This window comes from Vigna radiata, chromosome 7 (assembly GCF_000741045.1).
Source record: "Vigna radiata var. radiata cultivar VC1973A chromosome 7, Vradiata_ver6, whole genome shotgun sequence".
Taxonomy (NCBI): Eukaryota; Viridiplantae; Streptophyta; class Magnoliopsida; order Fabales; family Fabaceae; genus Vigna; species Vigna radiata.
The window spans coordinates 34573409-34592849 of NC_028357.1; the positions used below are offsets into that span (position 1 = coordinate 34573409).

At 33.7% G+C, this 19441-nt stretch overlaps 3 protein-coding genes across 3 annotated transcripts; 1 reads left to right on the forward strand and 2 right to left on the reverse strand.

The window, feature by feature from the left end:
- On the forward strand, positions 1 to 2726 carry LOC106769106 (28 kDa ribonucleoprotein, chloroplastic). Its single transcript, XM_014654586.2, has 4 exons — positions 1 to 550; positions 636 to 737; positions 1966 to 2256; positions 2371 to 2726. Exons 1-4 carry the CDS (start codon positions 92 to 94, stop codon positions 2434 to 2436), a joined length of 918 nt encoding a protein of 305 aa, XP_014510072.1. The 5' UTR covers positions 1 to 91; the 3' UTR covers positions 2437 to 2726.
- Positions 2727 to 4429: 1703 nt separating this feature from the next.
- Positions 4430 to 7147, reverse strand: LOC106767253 (protein-L-isoaspartate O-methyltransferase 1). The gene is made up of 4 exons (XM_014652103.2): positions 6932 to 7147; positions 6048 to 6318; positions 5410 to 5574; positions 4430 to 4902 (listed from the first exon to the last, which is right to left on the reverse strand). Exons 1-4 carry the CDS (start codon positions 6935 to 6937, stop codon positions 4655 to 4657), a joined length of 690 nt encoding a protein of 229 aa, XP_014507589.1. The 5' UTR covers positions 6938 to 7147; the 3' UTR covers positions 4430 to 4654.
- A 1245-nt stretch (positions 7148 to 8392) lies between these two features.
- Positions 8393 to 17658, reverse strand: LOC106767817 (protein JINGUBANG). The gene is made up of 7 exons (XM_022782779.1): positions 16648 to 17658; positions 10503 to 10586; positions 10321 to 10369; positions 10195 to 10235; positions 8940 to 8979; positions 8743 to 8796; positions 8393 to 8639 (listed from the first exon to the last, which is right to left on the reverse strand). The coding sequence occupies exons 1-7, from the start codon at positions 17656 to 17658 to the stop codon at positions 8536 to 8538; spliced, it is 1383 nt and encodes a 460-aa protein (XP_022638500.1). The 3' UTR covers positions 8393 to 8535.
- Positions 17659 to 19441: the final 1783 nt, after the last annotated feature.

The following is a 19441-nucleotide window of genomic DNA, read 5'->3' on the forward strand; positions in this document are numbered from 1 at the left end:
ACTTCTCATGTTCAATTATACCCCTTATCCTCTCTTCTCCTCAATCTCGGTGTGGTGCTTCGGTTTTTCTGTGATGTCATAAACTCTATCCATGTCTATGCCTTTCTCTCTCACAACCACGTCTTCCTTCAACTCTCTCACAATGGCGGAATCATGCATTCTCTCTCTCCCTTCTCTCTTCCGCGTCAATAACAAAACCCTTTCTCTCTCACTTCCCTCCAAGCGCCTCAACCTCAAGCTTCCATGCTCCAATTCTTCCTTCTTTCCCCTCACCACCAACACCACCCGCCTCCCCTCTCTCCTCACATTCGTCGCCCAGACATCGGATTGGGCCCAAGGAGAGGAAGACAACGCCATATGGGAGAACGAAGGCGACTCCGCGTGGGGAACTGAAGAAGGTGCCGATGACGGCGCGGAGGAAGTCACCGGAGGGGGTTTCGCTCAACCACCCGAGGAGGTTAAGATCTTTGTTGGGAACTTGCCCTATGATGTTGATAGCCAGCAATTGGCTTTTCTTTTTAAGGAGGCTGGCACCGTTGAGGTTGCTGAGGTGAGTGAGTCTTTGTTTATGTTGGTGTTTTCTTTAATTTGAAGTTTCAAATGTTTGATTTCAATGTGGGTGTCCATGGTTTCAGGTAATTTATAATAGGGTCACTGACCGTAGTCGTGGCTTTGGATTTGTCACCATGAGTACACTTGAAGAGGTTGAGAATGCTGTCAAGAAGTTCAGTGGTTACGTAAGTTATTATGTTGCTTTATATTTTGTTTTTGAGTTAGTAGGGTTATAATTGTGGTCCAATATTCAAGTGCAAAGCTGTGTTAGGATTTGGATTTTAATGGTGGATGTGTAGAATTATGGAATTTAACAAAGTATTATTCCATTGTTTGGGTAATTTTGTGATGGAATGGAACAGTAAAAAGATTGGGTATCAACATTATGTGGTATATTCCCAGATTGTCATGCCCAAGATGTAGTCAGAAGTTTGATTCCTTTGTGAATGTCTATGAAAAAACATCTTTTGAGAGATGTTAGTGTGGGTGCTTTTAGTAATTAGTTTCTGACTCTTGGCCCGAAAAGAATCTAGGTTCACAAAAAATCAATTGAAGGGGAAGAAAAAGTGGTATTGGATAGAATGGGATGGGATGTGTGTGTCATCTTGTTATACTTCATTCCATCTAGTTTTAAACAATCCAAACAATGGTGCACAGGAGGCTAGGATCAGTCCACTCCATTCAAATGTGACATGTTGACACTATTCTTATTCTCAATGTTAAGATCCCAGTGTAAAAGTATAAACAAATGTGTCCAGGTTTGGCTACTTATGGATCCTGAATTGTATGATTGTACATTACTATCTCTCTCCTTCCCCAAATGAAATAAAATTTGGGGTGAATGTGAGAATGATGATAGATTTGTATAGACAAGAAGGGGAAAATGTTATTACTACTGTTGCTTCTCTTTGATTATCTTCAAAGTGGTTAACCTATGACACTATGAGGTTTGGCCTTGTTCTAATGATGCTTTGTTCTCCTTGTAATAAATGTCTTCGAGATTTAAATTGTGGCAAGGAATTGGTACAAATGTTTAGACCCAAACTTGTAATCGATAGATTTTACCCAATGTCATCTGAATATCTTATTGCTTCAGTGCCTGCATAAATAGTAAAATTGGGACCTCCTTGCTATTGTATTTGAAATATTATTGTCTGTGTAGACTGTTACTTTTACTGAACGAAATAAAACTGAATTTTATATTTTAATTTTGTTCTCATTAGATTTGTATGAGTATGGACACTTTTCTGCACATACAAAGGCCTTTCGACTAAGCGGTTCTTCCAAGTTGAAATGTGTCTTTTGGGTGACATGTCCTTTGCTGGAATAAGCATGCCTATTGATTTTCTTATCTATCTAGTTTTATTGTGGTTTCTTGAGTTGTTTTGGATCTTATCCATCTTTCCGTGACAGGAACTTAATGGAAGAGTGTTGACCGTAAATAAGGCTGCTCCAAAAGGAGCACAGCCTGACCGCTCATCACAGCCACCACGAACCTCGAGTTCTGCTACAAGAATCTACGTTGGGAACTTGCCATGGACTGTTGACAATGCTCGGCTAGAGCAAATTTTTAGTGAACATGGTAAGGTTGTGGAGGCTCGGGTGGTCTATGACAGGGAGAGTGGTCGATCACGTGGTTTTGGCTTTGTCACAATGGCCAGTGAGGCTGATGTGAACGATGCGATTGCTGCTCTTGATGGTCAGGTAAAAACACCAGTACTTTATTACTTGATCATTTGTGGTAACATTACAAGGACTGCTTGTGTGTTTCATTCTGGGGAATAAAATTCTGATATGGTGGTTCTGATATTATTGCAGGAATTGGATGGGAGACCAATCAGAGTGAATGTTGCAGAGGAAAGGCCTAGACGCAACTCCTATTGAGTGGTAACTTGAGAGTAATCTTCCATGTCCGACTGATTGAGTTCCCTTTATACAGTGTCAATTTTTACCTTCTTTGGCAGCTGGTTTCAGATTGAATTTGCAGATCTTATTGTTATTAATTCNATGTCTAGATGAAAATGATTAAAATTTACAATTCAAACTCTAGGGATTTTGGAAAAACTCTTCATTTTGTTTTCTCAACCGTTTTGTTTGCTATTGATGCTCGACAATATAATGTTCCTTTGAATCTTCTGGTAAATAGAAACTGAAACGAGCATATTTAAGACTGACTTCATGCAATATAGATGCCAAAGCTTAAGGCTTGATCATCTGTCATGTCATTTGTTGGATTCCTTATTCAAATGGTTACACCTTTTACAGTAAAAGAAATTACAAGCACAGATAAATCGGCTTGTCCCTTCCCTTTGCATGGGGAATTCTCTTGTCTGAAGGACCAGGCTTTTCTCCTGCCATTGCAGGATAATAACTAACCAATGGTTACAGTGTAAAAGACTCTCCTTGACTGAATATTTAGTAACAATAATCAACACTGGAAGTGATTAAATACGTGTTTAAATCTATTTGTCAATAATCCGTAAGGTTAGTCTAATTTCTAAGCACCACTTCTCTAGAAAGTTAGAAAAATTAGGAAATATTTAGAGCACCGAGGCCTTCAATGTTTGTTTTCATGAAAGAGGATCGTCAGTACAAAACTTGGCACAAAAATTACAGACACATGCATGATTTATCACGAAAGTGACTCCGGTACGATGATTTAATCTTTGAAATTATAAGATAAGTATATGGTTGACTAATTTTGCCTTCGGTGCCAAAAATATTCTGATATCTGACAACATTGCGATGTGAGTGCAGGATTTTCTAAAAGAAACAAAAATATAAGGTTTTAACAAAACAATAAAAAATAGCCTATGGTCTTTTAAAGTAAAAAACATGTCAATTGATTTGTCTCACTTTCAAAATTAACAAAAGAAACTCGAAACTATAGTCCTTTAAAATGGTTTCTATAGCCAATAAGCTCACAAATACCAGTTCTACCTTATTCATTTTAAACCTCGAATTAAATAAGTTTTAAGTTTCGATATTTTGAACAAACTTATTTACAAATACTTCTACAGAAGAAAAATATGAAGAAAAATAAAATTAGTTTTTTCACAAGTTAAAATTAGTTTTTTCATAAATTAGAATTAGATTATGTATAAACTAATTTGTAAAAGTTCATATATATTGTTCTAATTTTTTTATTTATAACTTATGGGCAATAGGAAGAAGCACTTTTTTTCTTTTCTTGAAGTACTATGAAGAAAATTGTTAAAATAGATCCATGATCAACTTAGATTCAAATGATAAAGACTAAATTTAATTATCATTGATTAACACTAACTATTAATAATTGCTAGCTTCAATACTTAAATTAACTAGTAATATCTATAATTTGCGACTGATTAATATCTTACTTCATAATATCTTACTTCATAATTAAGCATAGATTTTTTTATAAGCCAACTGATTATTATCAATGCATAAAGAATAACAAGAGATGTGTCATTATAATACATCCACATGACACAAGACATACAAATTAAACACCCACATCCCTACCAATTTTAACAATCACAAAAAGCATCTTAAACCCTTCTACTAGGAAACATTAAACATGCCCCAAATATGTACTCAATTGATAAGTTAACATCTCAAACTCAACCGATGTTGCAGAAAAAGTGTGAATATGAATAATAAATATGATATTAACCTATGCTGTTACATGAACACAGTAAGTTAAAGTTTAAATTGTAAGTCAAGCAATCAGAAATATTGTGATAATAACTTCATGATACAACAGTTAACACATATAGCAGGTTTATTCTTTTATATAGGAAGACATTATCAAAACTGTATTCTGTCAATTGTTCAAAATCTTTTTCTCAGAAAGTGCATAATAAGACACAATTGTTTAAGTTTTCGACTCAACTACTTACATAGAAAATAATTTTTTATATATTATTAAAAGCCAGAAAATAGATTCAGATTTCAGACAAAGAATGAGAATGTTTATGGTGTAATTATTACTACTTACTACTGTTCTGAAGGATCAACATGAATCATTTGTTTTAGGGCAAGAAAAGAACAGCAGCTTCAACTATACAAATTCTTACAGCACGTGGTACAGACAACCAAAGCCTTCCAGACATCCATTTCACTAACCACGTAACTGAGCTTCTCTGCTAGTGAGAGGCACATACCGAACTGAAGTCTCAGTCCGGATACTGATAGAACCATCGGAGTTCTTGTCCAAGACCTTTAAATCTTGAAATATGTTCCCAACAGGAATAACCATTCTACCACCCGGCTTCAACTGGTCAATAAGTGGTTGAGGAATTTCTGGTGCCGCTGCTCCCACGTGAATGGCATCATATGGAGCAAAATCAGGCCAACCTTGCCTCCCATCTGTCAACACAACAATCACTCAAATATTTGAAATTACTGATCAGCCAACTTGACATAGCAAATTATTTAAGTGCTAAAAAAGCATCAATAACCATGCAGTTACCACCGCAGAACAGAGGACAAGAGTTAAAGAAAGTGAATATGGACATTCGCAAACCACAATATCTAGGAGTGTCACAACATGAATGCTTATGAATAAACTCTATTTTCAGATGAAGTTTACTCAGTCACATTAAACAAAGTCCAAATCCTGACCATCAGGTTACTTGAGTATATTCAATCACTTCAAACTGATGTCAAATCTAGATCATCAGGTTATAATTTTTTGTTTAACTGAATGACTCGTTAAAGTTAGTCAATCCTTTACCTAACATTAAGTCTTCGACAGCCATATCTAACAAATGGACTAGATTAAACTGTCTTAGTCGATTACATCAAGTGGAGTTGTATTTTGTTGTGGAAAAGAGTTTCAATATTTCATATCAAAGGAAATCATAGAAACCGTACCACCACAATGCACTGAAAGGGAACCATCTTTTAGTGGTTGAGCTGCAGCACTTTTTTTAATATTCTCAATTGAAAAAGAAACCAATTCAGGAATATGTTCCACGCCAACAGCACGGCCTTGAGGTCCTACCATCAAGGCAAAGCATCCAGTGAGGTATCCCGTTCCTGCAAAGGGTCCAAAGTATGAATAGTTTGCATCAAATGCAGAGAATAAAGAGAACGAAGGCACTAGAAGTTTGTTCCTGTTATATAGAACATCATTTAATTCTGCATTGCACAAAGGAACGAACAACATTGCCACATTGAATTGGGATTATGCAAATCTGAGAGTAATGGTGTTATCAATTAAAAAAATCAAGGATTTTACATTATAAAATCTCCACGTCTACCTTCTACAACTTCATTAAGGGAAGGAAATAAAGCATGCACTATTTTCTGCACACCCTTGCCCGTACAGCCGCCATCAACATTTTCTGTAGTCTATCCATGACCAGTAAACAACAAATCCTCTATAGCAATAGTAGTGGAATAAATTTATTTCAAATAAGATTTTTTTTTTTTTTCATTTCTCTCTAATAAATTAGAAAAAAAAAATATAATAATAGATAGGTAGCAAGAAAATAATCCATGGACTATACCAGAGCCAACGTCCAGAGCACGCATCCCAGGCTGCAAATTCTTCTCCAGCAACTGAAGGCACGTTGCATGCATATGTGGCGCAGAGATAGTAGCATTGTAGCCTATCGGCATAGGACTGTCAACATAAGGTTGAAGTCCACCAGGCACAAACAAAGCTCTATCAATGGTTTCCATTACTTCACCTACCTTTCTGGAAGTAATAATTCCATAACTCTGCAAATTATCTACCATTCCTTTGTTCTCGTTGAGGGCACTTCCAGACCAGTATTGCTGTTTTGAAAAAAAATATTTACTTTAGATTAGTTCTAGTTTTAAATATTACAGAAAATAAGAGGATAAACTAAGAAAGCACAAGCATGTAGCTCCCGTTATTCCTTTTATCTGAACTGCACCCCTGTGGTGAGCAATCACAGAGAATCAAAAAGCTAAATTTATGGTATAAAAGCAGAAGGGACCCAGAATCATCATCGGCCCTAAATGAGATAAACAGTTCATACAAATACACTGTAATTGAACATGCATAACATTGGTCAACACTAAAAGGAAGGCCAATAGCCATTGTAAGTTACAGATACGGAAGACGATGTTTCTACTCCTTAATGAGAATTATCATAAAATTCCAGTCATGATGAGCACGTTCAAAATTCAAAACAGAATGAGTTTACAAACACTCAAGGAGCCGCTCCTCAAGTAATGCAGTTGAAAGACGGAAACAAATTCATAATTTATGAATTTAGTAGCTAAGTTTTAATTAAAGTTGAGAGCAATACAAGGATTCGACGTAAATGAGGGAAGAAAAGACAGGGAGGTGTTTTCGTCGGTGAGGAACTATGTTCGACGATCGATCGCAGTGATAAACGACGAAGAAAGAGAAAGGGGTTACCTCCATCGTATAGAAAATAGCGTTCTCCGGAGCGAAATTAGGGTTGAGGGATCAGTAAGGATTTATTGTTACAGAGCGACACTGATGCAGTAATTGGGACAGGTTTAGATTATTGTTTTGCGTTCAAAGAACGTAGTGTTTTTCGGTGTCTTGTTCAGTTGTAGTGCTGCAGTTCCGTGTCGTTGGCATGATACCATCGTTATTTTGCCACTTTACCTCACAGGCTTCCTCCTCAGTGGGCTTTGTATTAAGTTAGATTTAATGCTGGTTTTTCCTGCACCTCCTCTTTTTCTTCCTGCACCCTATAACACTTATTTCTCATGAAAATTATAATAAAAGATAAAAATATCTCTACACCTCTTATTTTTAATATATTCTAAGTTCTGAAGGTTATTTTTGAATTTGAAATTACATTTTCAAATTATTATATAATCCAAAATATATTTTAAATTGAGTAATTCAAAAAATATTTTTTTAATTCAGAAGTATGTTATGAATTTTAAATATGTTTTTTAAATATATTCTAAATTGTGCAATCTTATGTATTTAAAGATATATATTTCAAATTAAGTATTCCATAAAAGATATTTTAATATTTTCTTCTTCTCCAATTTCCTCTTTTTTTTTTTTTTTTTTTTTTTGTATTGTTGAGGAAACAACCAAGCAAAGGGAGAGAGAAATTGAGAAGCCATTGGCGTCTGCCTTTGCATTCAAAGACCATCTCATCTTTGGTCTTGCTTGTGCTTCCCCAAGCAACCCTTCACCTTTGGTTAATGTTTCCAGATTTAAAAAAAAATAATAATATTTTGAATTATATGATTCCAAATTTATTTAAAAAAGGTGGAAGAGGATTTTTGTCCTTTTTATTACAATTTTAATGAGGAGTAATTTAGTAATTGTCAATATTATAGGGTGTAAGAAGAAAAAAGGGAAGTGTAGAAAGAAGCAACCTTGTTTTCATAAAGAGATATTAGACTTTATATAAGTTGGGTTTACCTTCTCTTAGTTTGATGATGAAGGAGTTTCTTCTTGCATCTTTTTAATTTCCTTTAAGCAATTTGAAAGTATAAAATACTTTAAAAAATGCACAATTTAAAAGCAAAAGAAAAAAAAACGTTTTAAATGGTATAATTCGAGTTAAAAATGATTTATAAACTGTGTAATTTGATTTTTTTTTTCAAAAAATATTTTGGAATTATATAATTTGGAAGTTATTTCGCTTTTGAATTATACAATCTCAGTCGTTTGGCTTTTAGATTACATAATTCCAAAATTATTTTTGACTTTTAAATTGTATAATTTGATATTCTTTAATAAAAAAAAATGGCTTCACAATTTTAAAGTTATTTTTAATTAATGTTTTTACTCTTTTTTCTTCTGTATAGCAAAAAGAAATTACACTTCTTACATGAACTAAATGAAAATGTAGACTTCAACTTCAAAATAGTTAGATAAAGCGAGTGAAGGAACAACTTCAATAGTCAGTTTTCATCCCTTTAAATGTCCATGGAAAGAATTAGTTGTATATGACATCTTCGGAATGTCCTTTCTACTAAATTGATGATGCGGGGAAGTAGAAATTACATATAAGTATTTTAAATGAATTAGAAATCCAATAGCAACTGAGGAAGAATAATCTCAAGATGAGTTGGCTCTATTTCACTAGCACCCTCCGCTTCTGCAACAGCAGCAGCACGTTGAACAGCCTCTGCATCATGAGAAAGGTTTATGTCAAGGTTAAAAAGATTATGAGCAAACTTATAGTCAAGACCAAGCAAGCACAAAACGTTTCTCTTTTAAGATGAATAAACCTGTGATAAAAAGCCGGAGAAGTTCACAGGTAAGCTTCAGAGTATTGCCATTAGCTGGATCAGAAACGATGAAGAAATGAGTAAAACAAGCCAATGTTCAATTTGCAATAACAAAACCATGGCGTGAGGTGATCCCAGAACACCCCCAGAGAATAAATCCATCAATAGAATGAAAAATGGAGACATGGCATAAATACCAGAAGTTGTGCGACTCTTCTTGGATGTTCCAACTCCTACCTGTAGGAGTAAACCCAATGCAACAGTGAAGCAAGGGATATAATGTAGTTGAAGAGAATAACTAAAATATTAGAGAATGTAGATTCTACTTAGGATGTTATTGCTGTTGATGGCACCCAGTCAGCTATAGATGACAAAATAAATATACTATGAAAAACAAGATATTTGTTGAAATAGATATATAGACATCTTAAACTGAAGACAAATTAGCAAAACCTAAAAAGTGAATACAAGAAATTGAAAGGGGAACAACCAGGGCCAATTCCCTTGCCAAAAATTTGGGGAATGTTGTATGTTACAATGTGATATGTTGAAAAAATTACGCACTCATTGTATTTCATGCTTGCTACAGAGATCTCTCATCTATGACAAAATCCAACAAAAAACTTCCTTGCATACACAAAATAGCTTCACAACTAACTCCAAACGCTTATGAACGGCCAAAATTTCTTAATCAGATAGCACATTCTCTACATTGAACTTTTGGGTTCATTGTCATTCAGGGTTATATGATCAGAGTTTCAGTTATAATTTTCTTGAAGGATGCGACCAAAAGTAACCATTGAATAAGATTTTGTGAGAAGCGTATTCGTATGCACCAAATCAACAGACACTGAAGTGATGTGTAGGCACCATGTAGCTAATAAAGCTGTTGAAATTGAAAGACCTCACGAACAAGACTTACAAAACAACAAATGAACAAAGCATGAGATAAGATAGAAGGAAAGAAACTAATGGTAAGTTTGCAATTCCAATAAGTGAATCACTCTTGAACGAAAAACCTTATGTTAGTTAACAGGGACAATAGAAGAGACCATGGAAATAACCTAAACCAGTAACAAAAAAATGACCTTACGTCACTTCACACTACTATAAATAAGAACAAGACACTAATAAGGACATAAATGTGATTTGCAAGGTTTCTAAAAAGCTACAGAAACGTAGTATCAAAATTAAAATCCAATGCAGTAAACTTAACAGAATCCTAATACATGAGCAGATCTGTTTTTTCTATTTTTAATCGTAACAATCGGGTAGTTTAGCGAAGTAATTATTGAAAATAACAGCACAAAAACAATCCCAAATTTTCGAAGTCCCGCAGTGTAACAAGGGAAATTCAGAAATTATATCGTTGTGAAGAAACAAACACAAACAAAAGGGTTACGAGGAATATTAAAAAAAATAGAAATGAAATGTAAGGAAATTGCAAGGAACCTCGGAATCCGGAGCGTCGTTAGGTTCAACGTTTTCCCGCTCTGAAAATTGGAACAGAAGAAAAAGAAGTTAGTGATTGGGGTAAAGTGGGAAGGAAATCAGGGTAAGAGAGAAGAAGAATGGGACCAAGGGCTCGCAGTGTCCAAAAGCGCTTCAAAATGGAATGAATGAGATCCTGTTACCAAATTTGAACGAAGAAGTGAGGTATACAGAAAATCAATACATCAATTGCCTTGTAAAGAGAGGGGAGGAAAGGATTTTAGGGCCGTACACACTCCAAGGTCACTTCCTCCATCGTAAAGCTATACCTTCTGTGCTATTCCGATCACCGCCACAGCCTTCACCAAACACGCCTTTGGATTTGGAGGGAAATAAAATGACACGAGAGAAAACTAGCTACTGTGCGGTTACTTCCTCAACATGTTTGGATGGGAATCTCCTTTTACTTGGCATAGTTTGCCGCCGAGGAAAAATAGAGCAAAAAAAAAACGTATATGAGAAAATAAAATAATAGCGCTTAATTAAGTTTAAAATTTATGATAAATTTATATATTTTTTAATTAGGTTTTTATTAAATTTTCTTAGAATTTATTAAATATTCAAAAAAATTCTATTCTTTTTACTAATTTTTTTTGTTTAATTTTTCTGCTAATTAAGTGATGTTGTTGATGTTTTGTTTAGTTGTCTTATTTATTTATTTTTATACATTTAAATATGTGAAATTTTATAATAAATATAAAACGGTAATAAATTTTTTTATTATGGTTAAAAGTGTATTAATTTTTATTTAACGATACATTTGATCTTCCTATCTCAATAATTTTACCAATAAATCTTTTTTCATTCCAACATGAAAGATTTTCATAATTCTAAAATAATGATGATCTAAAAGTGAAAATGATATAAGCAATCTAAAGAATACGAATGTGTACACTAAAAAGTGAATTTCATGGGATTGGTAGGAGAACGAAAATATATTCCAACTTCAGCACACTATTCGGAGACATGTTGCTTCAACACCTGCTACTAGTGTTACGTTGCCATTACTATACTCTTTGTGACACTACACTAGTATATTTTTTTTAGGATCACTTTGCAAATGTTTTACTATTGCCATGGCAAAATTCACTAAAAAAAATTGTACTTTTAAACTTAACTTAATCTTATTTAAAATTCATGAGATTTGTATATGTTTAAATATTATATATTATAAAATCGTCTTATTTATAGTTAATGTGAGATTTTTAATATAATCTCTTACATCAAGATACATATTTCTTAAGTGTGAGACTGAAATATTAGTAGTGATTTGATAACGAGTAATACGATAAGTCCATCAAATGAAAAATATCGCTAGCATATATAAGTTAAATTCATTGTTTTGATACCATGTTATGAAATGAACTTTAAGTCTAACCCAACCTTGCAAAATCAGTTTGTGAGGTGAGATTATAATCACACATTAGTCTAACGTTTGAGATGAACTCAATGTGAGGGGTTGTATTGGAAGTCCCACATTGACTACAGATAAAGCAAGTTTATAGTATATATAAGTGGATGCAAACATTACCTTGTTAAACGACTTTGTGAGATTAAGTTAGACTTCAAAGCTACTTCTTAACATGTATCAGAGTCGTGATTAAAGGTTATCCTGGCAAATTTTGTTAATTGATGATTTCATATTATAAGTATGTGCAAACTTCATTTACAAACCGTTTTTTTGAGGTTGAGTTAGGATTAAAATCTACTTTTCAATAAGAATGTGCACTAATTCTTTCTACTTGCATCACTGATTCTTTGTGTTTTTCATATCACTATGATTTGAATCGAAGTTTCAGTAAGACGTACTAACTAATCTTTAGACTCTAAGAAATGATGACAAAGTTGTGTTGACTTGTGGTTTTAGGTGAAGATTTAACATCTTCAATTAAATGGGCATTTTTTTAAAGTGTTATTTGTACAAGCGTCGCTTCAATATTTTTTTAAATAAGGGGTTTCAGTATTATTTCACATGAATCTTATGAAAATATGACGTGGTATTCCTGGATTTAGTCATAGGAAATGAAGAGACTAGGTGTCATCACCCATCTTTGTCACCATCCTACATCTATATTATGTGACTCTTCATTCAATCCACTTCGTCAGTCACCCAATCCTGGCCAACCCCCTAGTCTTCATCGAAGGCAGATTCACCCTTTTTCAAGGTGGGTTGATAACCTAATTCGTCCTTTTCCCTTTGGGTACAGGAACAATGTAAAATACCAAAGTTTCTTCAATCTAATCAAAAACATCTTAGACTTTATTTTATGATCCTTGTCACTTGCCTTCCAATACTTACGATTCATGGTTTTGCTAAATTAATGTAATGAAAATGCTCAAAGGCACGACAAGGAGACATGCAAAAGTGCATCTCTAAGATGCAAGGAGGCAATATGCATGGTGGAGGGGAGGTGTGATGGAGGTGAGTGGCCAACAATGACAAGGACTTGATGGTTGACAAGGACTGGGTAACCGTGCAAGGTGGGTTGAATGATGGACTACATAGTGTAGTTGTTGGGTGGTGGTGGAGATGGGTGGTAACACCTAGTCTCTTCATATCCTATGATTAAGTATAGCTCGATTATTAAAATTGTCAATATAATATTTTCATTATATCCAGGTGAAAGGACACCAAACCTTTTTCTTTTTAAAGGTCACAACTAGGAATGACAAAAAACATTTACGCTTGCGGATAAAATCTGTTGCGAATTGTTGATAACCGCAGGTACCCGTTACTTGTTAAAAAAAATGACATGTTTATCCTTTATTAGGTTTAAGTTGTTGGATGTTTTATTTTTTCCTTTCTGTCGTTGTGCTCATTTGCTTTCATTTTTTGCCAGTCCTGGGACTTTGAGGTTTAAGTTGTTGTTGATAGATAAGTCTCCTCAGATCTAAGACACTCCGCTGCCAAAAATGGTGTTGTTCTCTTCCAAGTACATATTTTCCCTTTCCCTACTTTCTTCATTCTTAATTTCTTTTTCAGATCTGTTATCTATGAGGCTCATCGCTGGAGTCAAGGCCACCGCCATTCCCGCCGCCTAAGTCGTCTAGACTATTTATCCATGGATAATGACAACCTTTTGTCGTGATAAGCCTATTAACCATAAGATCTTCAGTAAGGACGTGGCAACGCACTGCTCGTGTTCAAGCACTTGATAGTGACGAATCAAGGCTTAGACATGTCCACGATAGAGGTATATTTGTAAATATTTACAATCCTCAAACGCTTCCTTCTTCTTGTTTTTCAAACTCTAAACACCAAACACAACCAAATAGGAATTTCATAAGTCAGATCCAACAACAATTTCATATTTATGCAAGTTGCAAAGAATCAAAAGATAATACGAAGTTCTAACAACATGGGAATAAGGAACTCAAGTTATCTGCACTTGCTTTGAAATCAAAGAATGAGTACAAAAGGACGCGTTCCAACCTTAAAAAAAGACGAGGATGTTTTGCAATAAGAAACAAGGAGGAACATTACTAGGATATATGATTAAATAATAGTAAATTCACAATACAAAAATATTTGTTCAAAAGTGTTTATTTGAATTACTTTTGTCAACTGCCATATGTGGGTGTGATAAGCAATTATATTTATAAAAGAATATATAAAAATATAAGAGAGAAGTAATTAAGGAGTTGTTAGTTGGTATATTGAGAGTTATTTCTTTACTTGAAAGTGGTCGAAGAACTTCAGATATTATTGGTAGAAAATAGACAATAATCGTAGTTGCAGTGATTTTTCAAATGGGTTCACTGATAATGATTCTTGATCCTTCATTTTCAGTACTTATAATGTTAGGAGATTTTTTTCCAGTGTTGGAATAGGATCTAAAGTGTCGGACCTTCCTTCAAAAGCCCAACGCCTTTTGAACTGTCCATGTCCCACGCTTCCTTCAAAATACATTATGGAGAACTAAAATAATTTTTTAAAAACAAAAATATTTTTTTAAAAAAATTTGTGGATACCAACAAATATCTGTGGACTGAACAAAATTCTTAAATTCTTTTTACACATATATCTAACAAGCAACGGGGACAGATAATGAGTATGGTTTTTTTAGATCGAATAGTAGATAAATAGATAAACATGATCTGTATACAATATTAATTATTGCATGCTCATAATTGATTATGATAATTATGGATTATCATAATCGTTTTTTCACTTAATATTAAATAATTGCAAATAATAGTAAAATGAATATGATCAATGAAAAGTAAAATTATTAATAAAAAGCAAATTATCATATATTCAGTGTTTTTTCATTTTATAATAAATAATTACAAATAATATTAAAAAGAAAAACAATATCATTAATGAAAAGTAAAATCATTAGTAAAAAGTAAATTATCATATATTCAGTACAAATTCTCTGTAGAAAGTTATATTATATGTTATAAGGCTAGCTAGTAAATTAGAATATTAAATTTATTTTTGAGGCACGATATAACTTCAAGAAAAGTATATTTCATGATAATATTATATTAGGGTTATTACGTATGTTTTTTTTTAAATATTTATAAATGATTTAATATATAAAAATAGTAATTAAAAAGATAAAATTAAAAAAAATGTGTATAATTATAAATAAAATAAATTTTAGTTTATAAAATAAAAAATATTATAAATAATATTGTGAAAATAATTATTTTATTATTAATAATTATTTAAATTTGAAAATATACTTACTAAAATGTTAAAAGTATAAATGTTTTTTCTTTAATGAGTAATTATTTAAATTAAAAAAAAAGTTATTAAAATGATAAAACTGAAAAAATAGTTTTTTTATTATATTTCTTAATAGAAATTTGCTATATGGAACATTTGGGTTTTCAAAAACCCACTGGAAACCAAATTATAACCCTAAGCATCCTCTACGATCTCAACAGTGATCTTGACCATTGGATTTAAACTTAATGGCTATTAAAGAATATAGTATAAAAAAGCATTAGTTTATCTACTCGAATTTAAAATTCACGAACAAAAAAATTAATTTAATGCAAATTAATAATGCCTCGTTATACTTCCAACAAAACCTCTTCTATAGATAGATACTCAGTATTTTTTCTTGCTCAAATAGGAGAGACAGAACGTAAAGGGGGAAAAAAGTAGGTCATAAATAAATTCGTGAAGGTATTCGGTAAAAGATAAATAAAGAAGTGCTGTATGAACTGTTATTTATCTTAAATTAACGCATTTTTTCATATTTTTATTTATTTTCCCTATTTCCACTCACTTTTTTTTTTATTTATTTCCTTTTTATCAAGTGAATCCATACGAAAATAATTGTTTACCACTCTGAACTGCTTCACTGCAACAAACAATTAATTCAATCTTACCAAACACAATGGGCGAGGAAACGAAATAAAGAGAACAGAAAGGCATATAAATAGTATTATTTTTTACGAATAGAAAGTTACAGATTTTATTCTTTTTTTCTCATCTCTATTCTATTCTAGCTCACGTAGCCTATAGAATTGCTTTAGAATATCAAATTCGAGTCCGAACTCTTGAAACTAACTTTCTCATTCAGCTTTAAAAAAAGAACTTTTTGAATTAAAATTCAAAACAGTTTACCATTTTTGGGAGAATATTTGGAAAAAAAATGGCATAGTGTAAGAGGTTCTGAATTCAGTAAGAGTGGCGCAAGAGGGTAAAGGAATCAAAAGCTTATGATTCCCAATGAAGTGGGAGGATTACCATGGAAGCATGAATTGCAAGCTGTTTCCTCCATGATCTCGGGATATGTGATGATCCATGGTGCTTTCAACACCCCAACCGCTTTTTTTCTTATTTCTATCTAATCACTAATTAAATTTAATAATTACATTACATGTATATTAAATACTAAGAAACAAGTCGTTGGTCGTATCTTTTTCGGACAATATACAACATTTTAGTATTTCAGACTCTGTAGCTTATTAATTTTCAGACTGTAATCTTGTTTTGTGGTTTTTTTCAATTGTTAATATAACCACAACCGCCACCACATCACGTTTGTTGCATGCATTTTTTTTCAAACTCTGCACGGATCATTCTTCGAGTTTTCTTTTATCTTTTAGATTCCTGCAACTAATTTCTTTCATCTTACAACAATATTTGCAGATTATTTATTTAAAGTTCATTGTCATTGTGAAGATAACTTTTACAACAAGATCGATATCTAGTTGAAATTGGAAAGAAATACAAGCATGCATTTTCCTAATTATTTTGATGTAATTTAAGCACAGGGACATTCCTTCAGTAGCACGAAATGGACCTAGGGAGTCTGGTTAAGTTCTGGATTTAACTATTATGTATTGCACACTCATACAATCAGTATCAGAGTTTTAACCTAGCCAACTAAGAGCGTGCTCAAACGGTGAATCAGGTACGCACAATCAGACCGAACCAAACAACTCCCACACCTTAATCTCCCCGTCTAGGCTTCCACTAAATAGCCTAACGACGCCGTTTGAGTCATCGTCACCTCCCGGAAAGGCCACCAACGACTTCACCGGTTTCTCGTGCCCTTCCAACACCGCCCTGCAACTATACCCACTCCTCCCTCTCTCCCGTTGCCAGATCCTAACCGTTAGATCAGCGGACGCACTCGCCAACAAACCCGCCACGTGGATAAGACATAGTATGGCTCCACTGTGACCCCTTAACGTCTCCATCTTCACCGCGCCGTTTTCCTCGCACCCCCACTCCCACCGGCATATCTCGCCGTCGCAACCGCCGGAAAACAACCCCGCGCCCCCTCCGTCCAACGCAAGTGCATTCACCGTCGACTTCTGCCTTCCAATGGTGCTCACCAACACGTGCCGTTTCCCCTCGCAGTCTCTTCTCCAAACCTTGATGCTCCCATCCGCGGACGCGGTGTATACGATACCATCTCGGTTAACAACCAGAGCGTTGATCGCGTCCTCATGCGCTTTGACGGACTCCAAACACCGGAAACTGAACAAGTCCCAGACCTTAAAGCTCTTATCCCACGAAGCCGAATACATGAGCCTCTGGTTCACGGCTAAACCGGAGACAGTGTCGCAATGCTGGATCCAGAGCCTGGACTTGTGGCGGCGCACGCTGACGTAGTTTCGGGGAACGATGCAACGGCGGAGACGGTCGGTAACGGTGGGGAGGGAGGAGAGGAGACGATGTCGTTTAGAGGGAGTGATGAGCCAGACGCGTATCTTGCGGTCTTGGTGAGCGGTGAAAACCCTTGAGTTGGTGAAGGCGATGGACTTGACAAAGCCTGAGGCAGGGCTTTGGTTGAAGGCGTCGATGTGGGAGTAATGGGAGAGGTCGAAGACGTTGATGAGGTTTAGGGAGGCGGCGTAGAGGAGGTTACGGTGGACCGCGAGACAGGTAATGTGGGGTGTTAGGGTTCTAAGGGAAGCCACGCACCGTTGTTGGAGCTTTGCGGAATTGTTCATTTTGGAAGTGAAGGGTGGAGGAAGGTGGAGTGAATGAAAGGGAGTAGCTGAAGCGGGAACATAAGTAGTGGTTGGGATTGGTGTTGTGATGGCACGTGGCGTATCTGTGAGGCTATACACTTGGCAAATGCGGAATGCTCTGTTGAGTACCTTGGTGGGGTAATAAACCAAGTGGTGGGCTCCACCTACGATTTGTTGGACCCCACGAATCACATTAGTCAACCTGCTGCTTCTGCCCAATGTAAATAAGGAAAGAAATGCAGAAATTTTATATGCAATGCAACAGTGTTTCGGTTTTCTTATGTATTACATTCCTTCAAATTATTATCTTGCAAATTTAAGCAACATTTTAATGTCAATATTCATTGCATTTGTTATCAATAAAATATAGATTCATTCAAGACTCTTTATTCTTTTTCTTTTTTTAATGTAGATTCCTTCAAAACTCTACCTCACTACAAACAATTAAATCCACTTATTAAACAGAGATGGTAACATTTAATTCAACTAATTTCATACGAAAAGTATAAGTAAAAGATGAAAAAACAAGTATCTTTTAGCTAATTCATTTAATGTGACAAAATTAATTAAAAATTACTCAATATATGAGAATCTCTTTCTTATATCAATCTAAAGAAGTATTATGAAAAATTCAAATTCTTTCCGGGCATAACCATAAAGAAAACAACCTTTTTCTTTTCACATTTCATAGGTAGTGGATATGTAAAATGGGAGAACCATTTGTATCTTTTAGTTTTAATTACACTTTAATAAAAAAAAATATCTCTTAAATCATATAAAATTCAATATTTTGTTGTTGTGAATATCTAAATAGGACAAACCATCTCGTGGATCTCTTTGTTTCGGAACAAAACAATTCGAATTAGACTCGGTCAACTGGAATGTGTATTATCGATATAGAAGATCTTTCAAATGAGAAGATCCATCGACCAGAGATGAAGAGAAAGAAAGGTCTATCTATTTATTTTAGTTATTTATTAAACCAATGATTCATTATTGGATCAGCTAGCAACAACTATCTCATGATTTAATTATAATATAAATTATTTATGTATAATTATATAGATCAAAATTAACATAGTATATAAATTTAAAAATATTTGGAATAAGTTATTTAATATATTAGTGTTATATTTTAGTAAAGTTTGTTACGAATAAGTTAGGATTTAGGAATCAATTGATAAAATATTTTTAATAAGTAATTTGATTTTCCACTCGTGTACATATATATATATATATATTCACTTTCATTAATTGTTTAATATTTTTTATTAGATTATCTTTTCTTTCAAACCCAATTGAGAGAATGATTTTTTTTACCATAAATCATAGGTGCAAAATTTTGTATTATTATAAATTATTTATTGTTTCATTTATATAAAATTGATATATTATATACATTTTTAAAAGGGTTATATTATACATTTTGTATTAATTTAAAATTATTTTATTTCTCAATTATAGTATATACATTATATTTGATCATCTGACTGTTGTCATTCAGTTTTAACATGCATAATAATAATATAAATTGTTTAATGAATACATAATCAGAATTCACAAGTTTATTATAGGTTTGATACCCAACTTTGTCCCTAGTTTGGTTGGCAAATCTCAATTTAGTCCCTCTTTAGAAAAGTGTTTGAAATTGGTCCTTACTTTTAAATTTTTGAGTCAAAATAGTCCCTTCCGTTAAATAATGACAAACGGTGTTAAATTTTTTTTTCTCTTCTCATTTTCTGTGCATTGCAGGTTTTTGTCA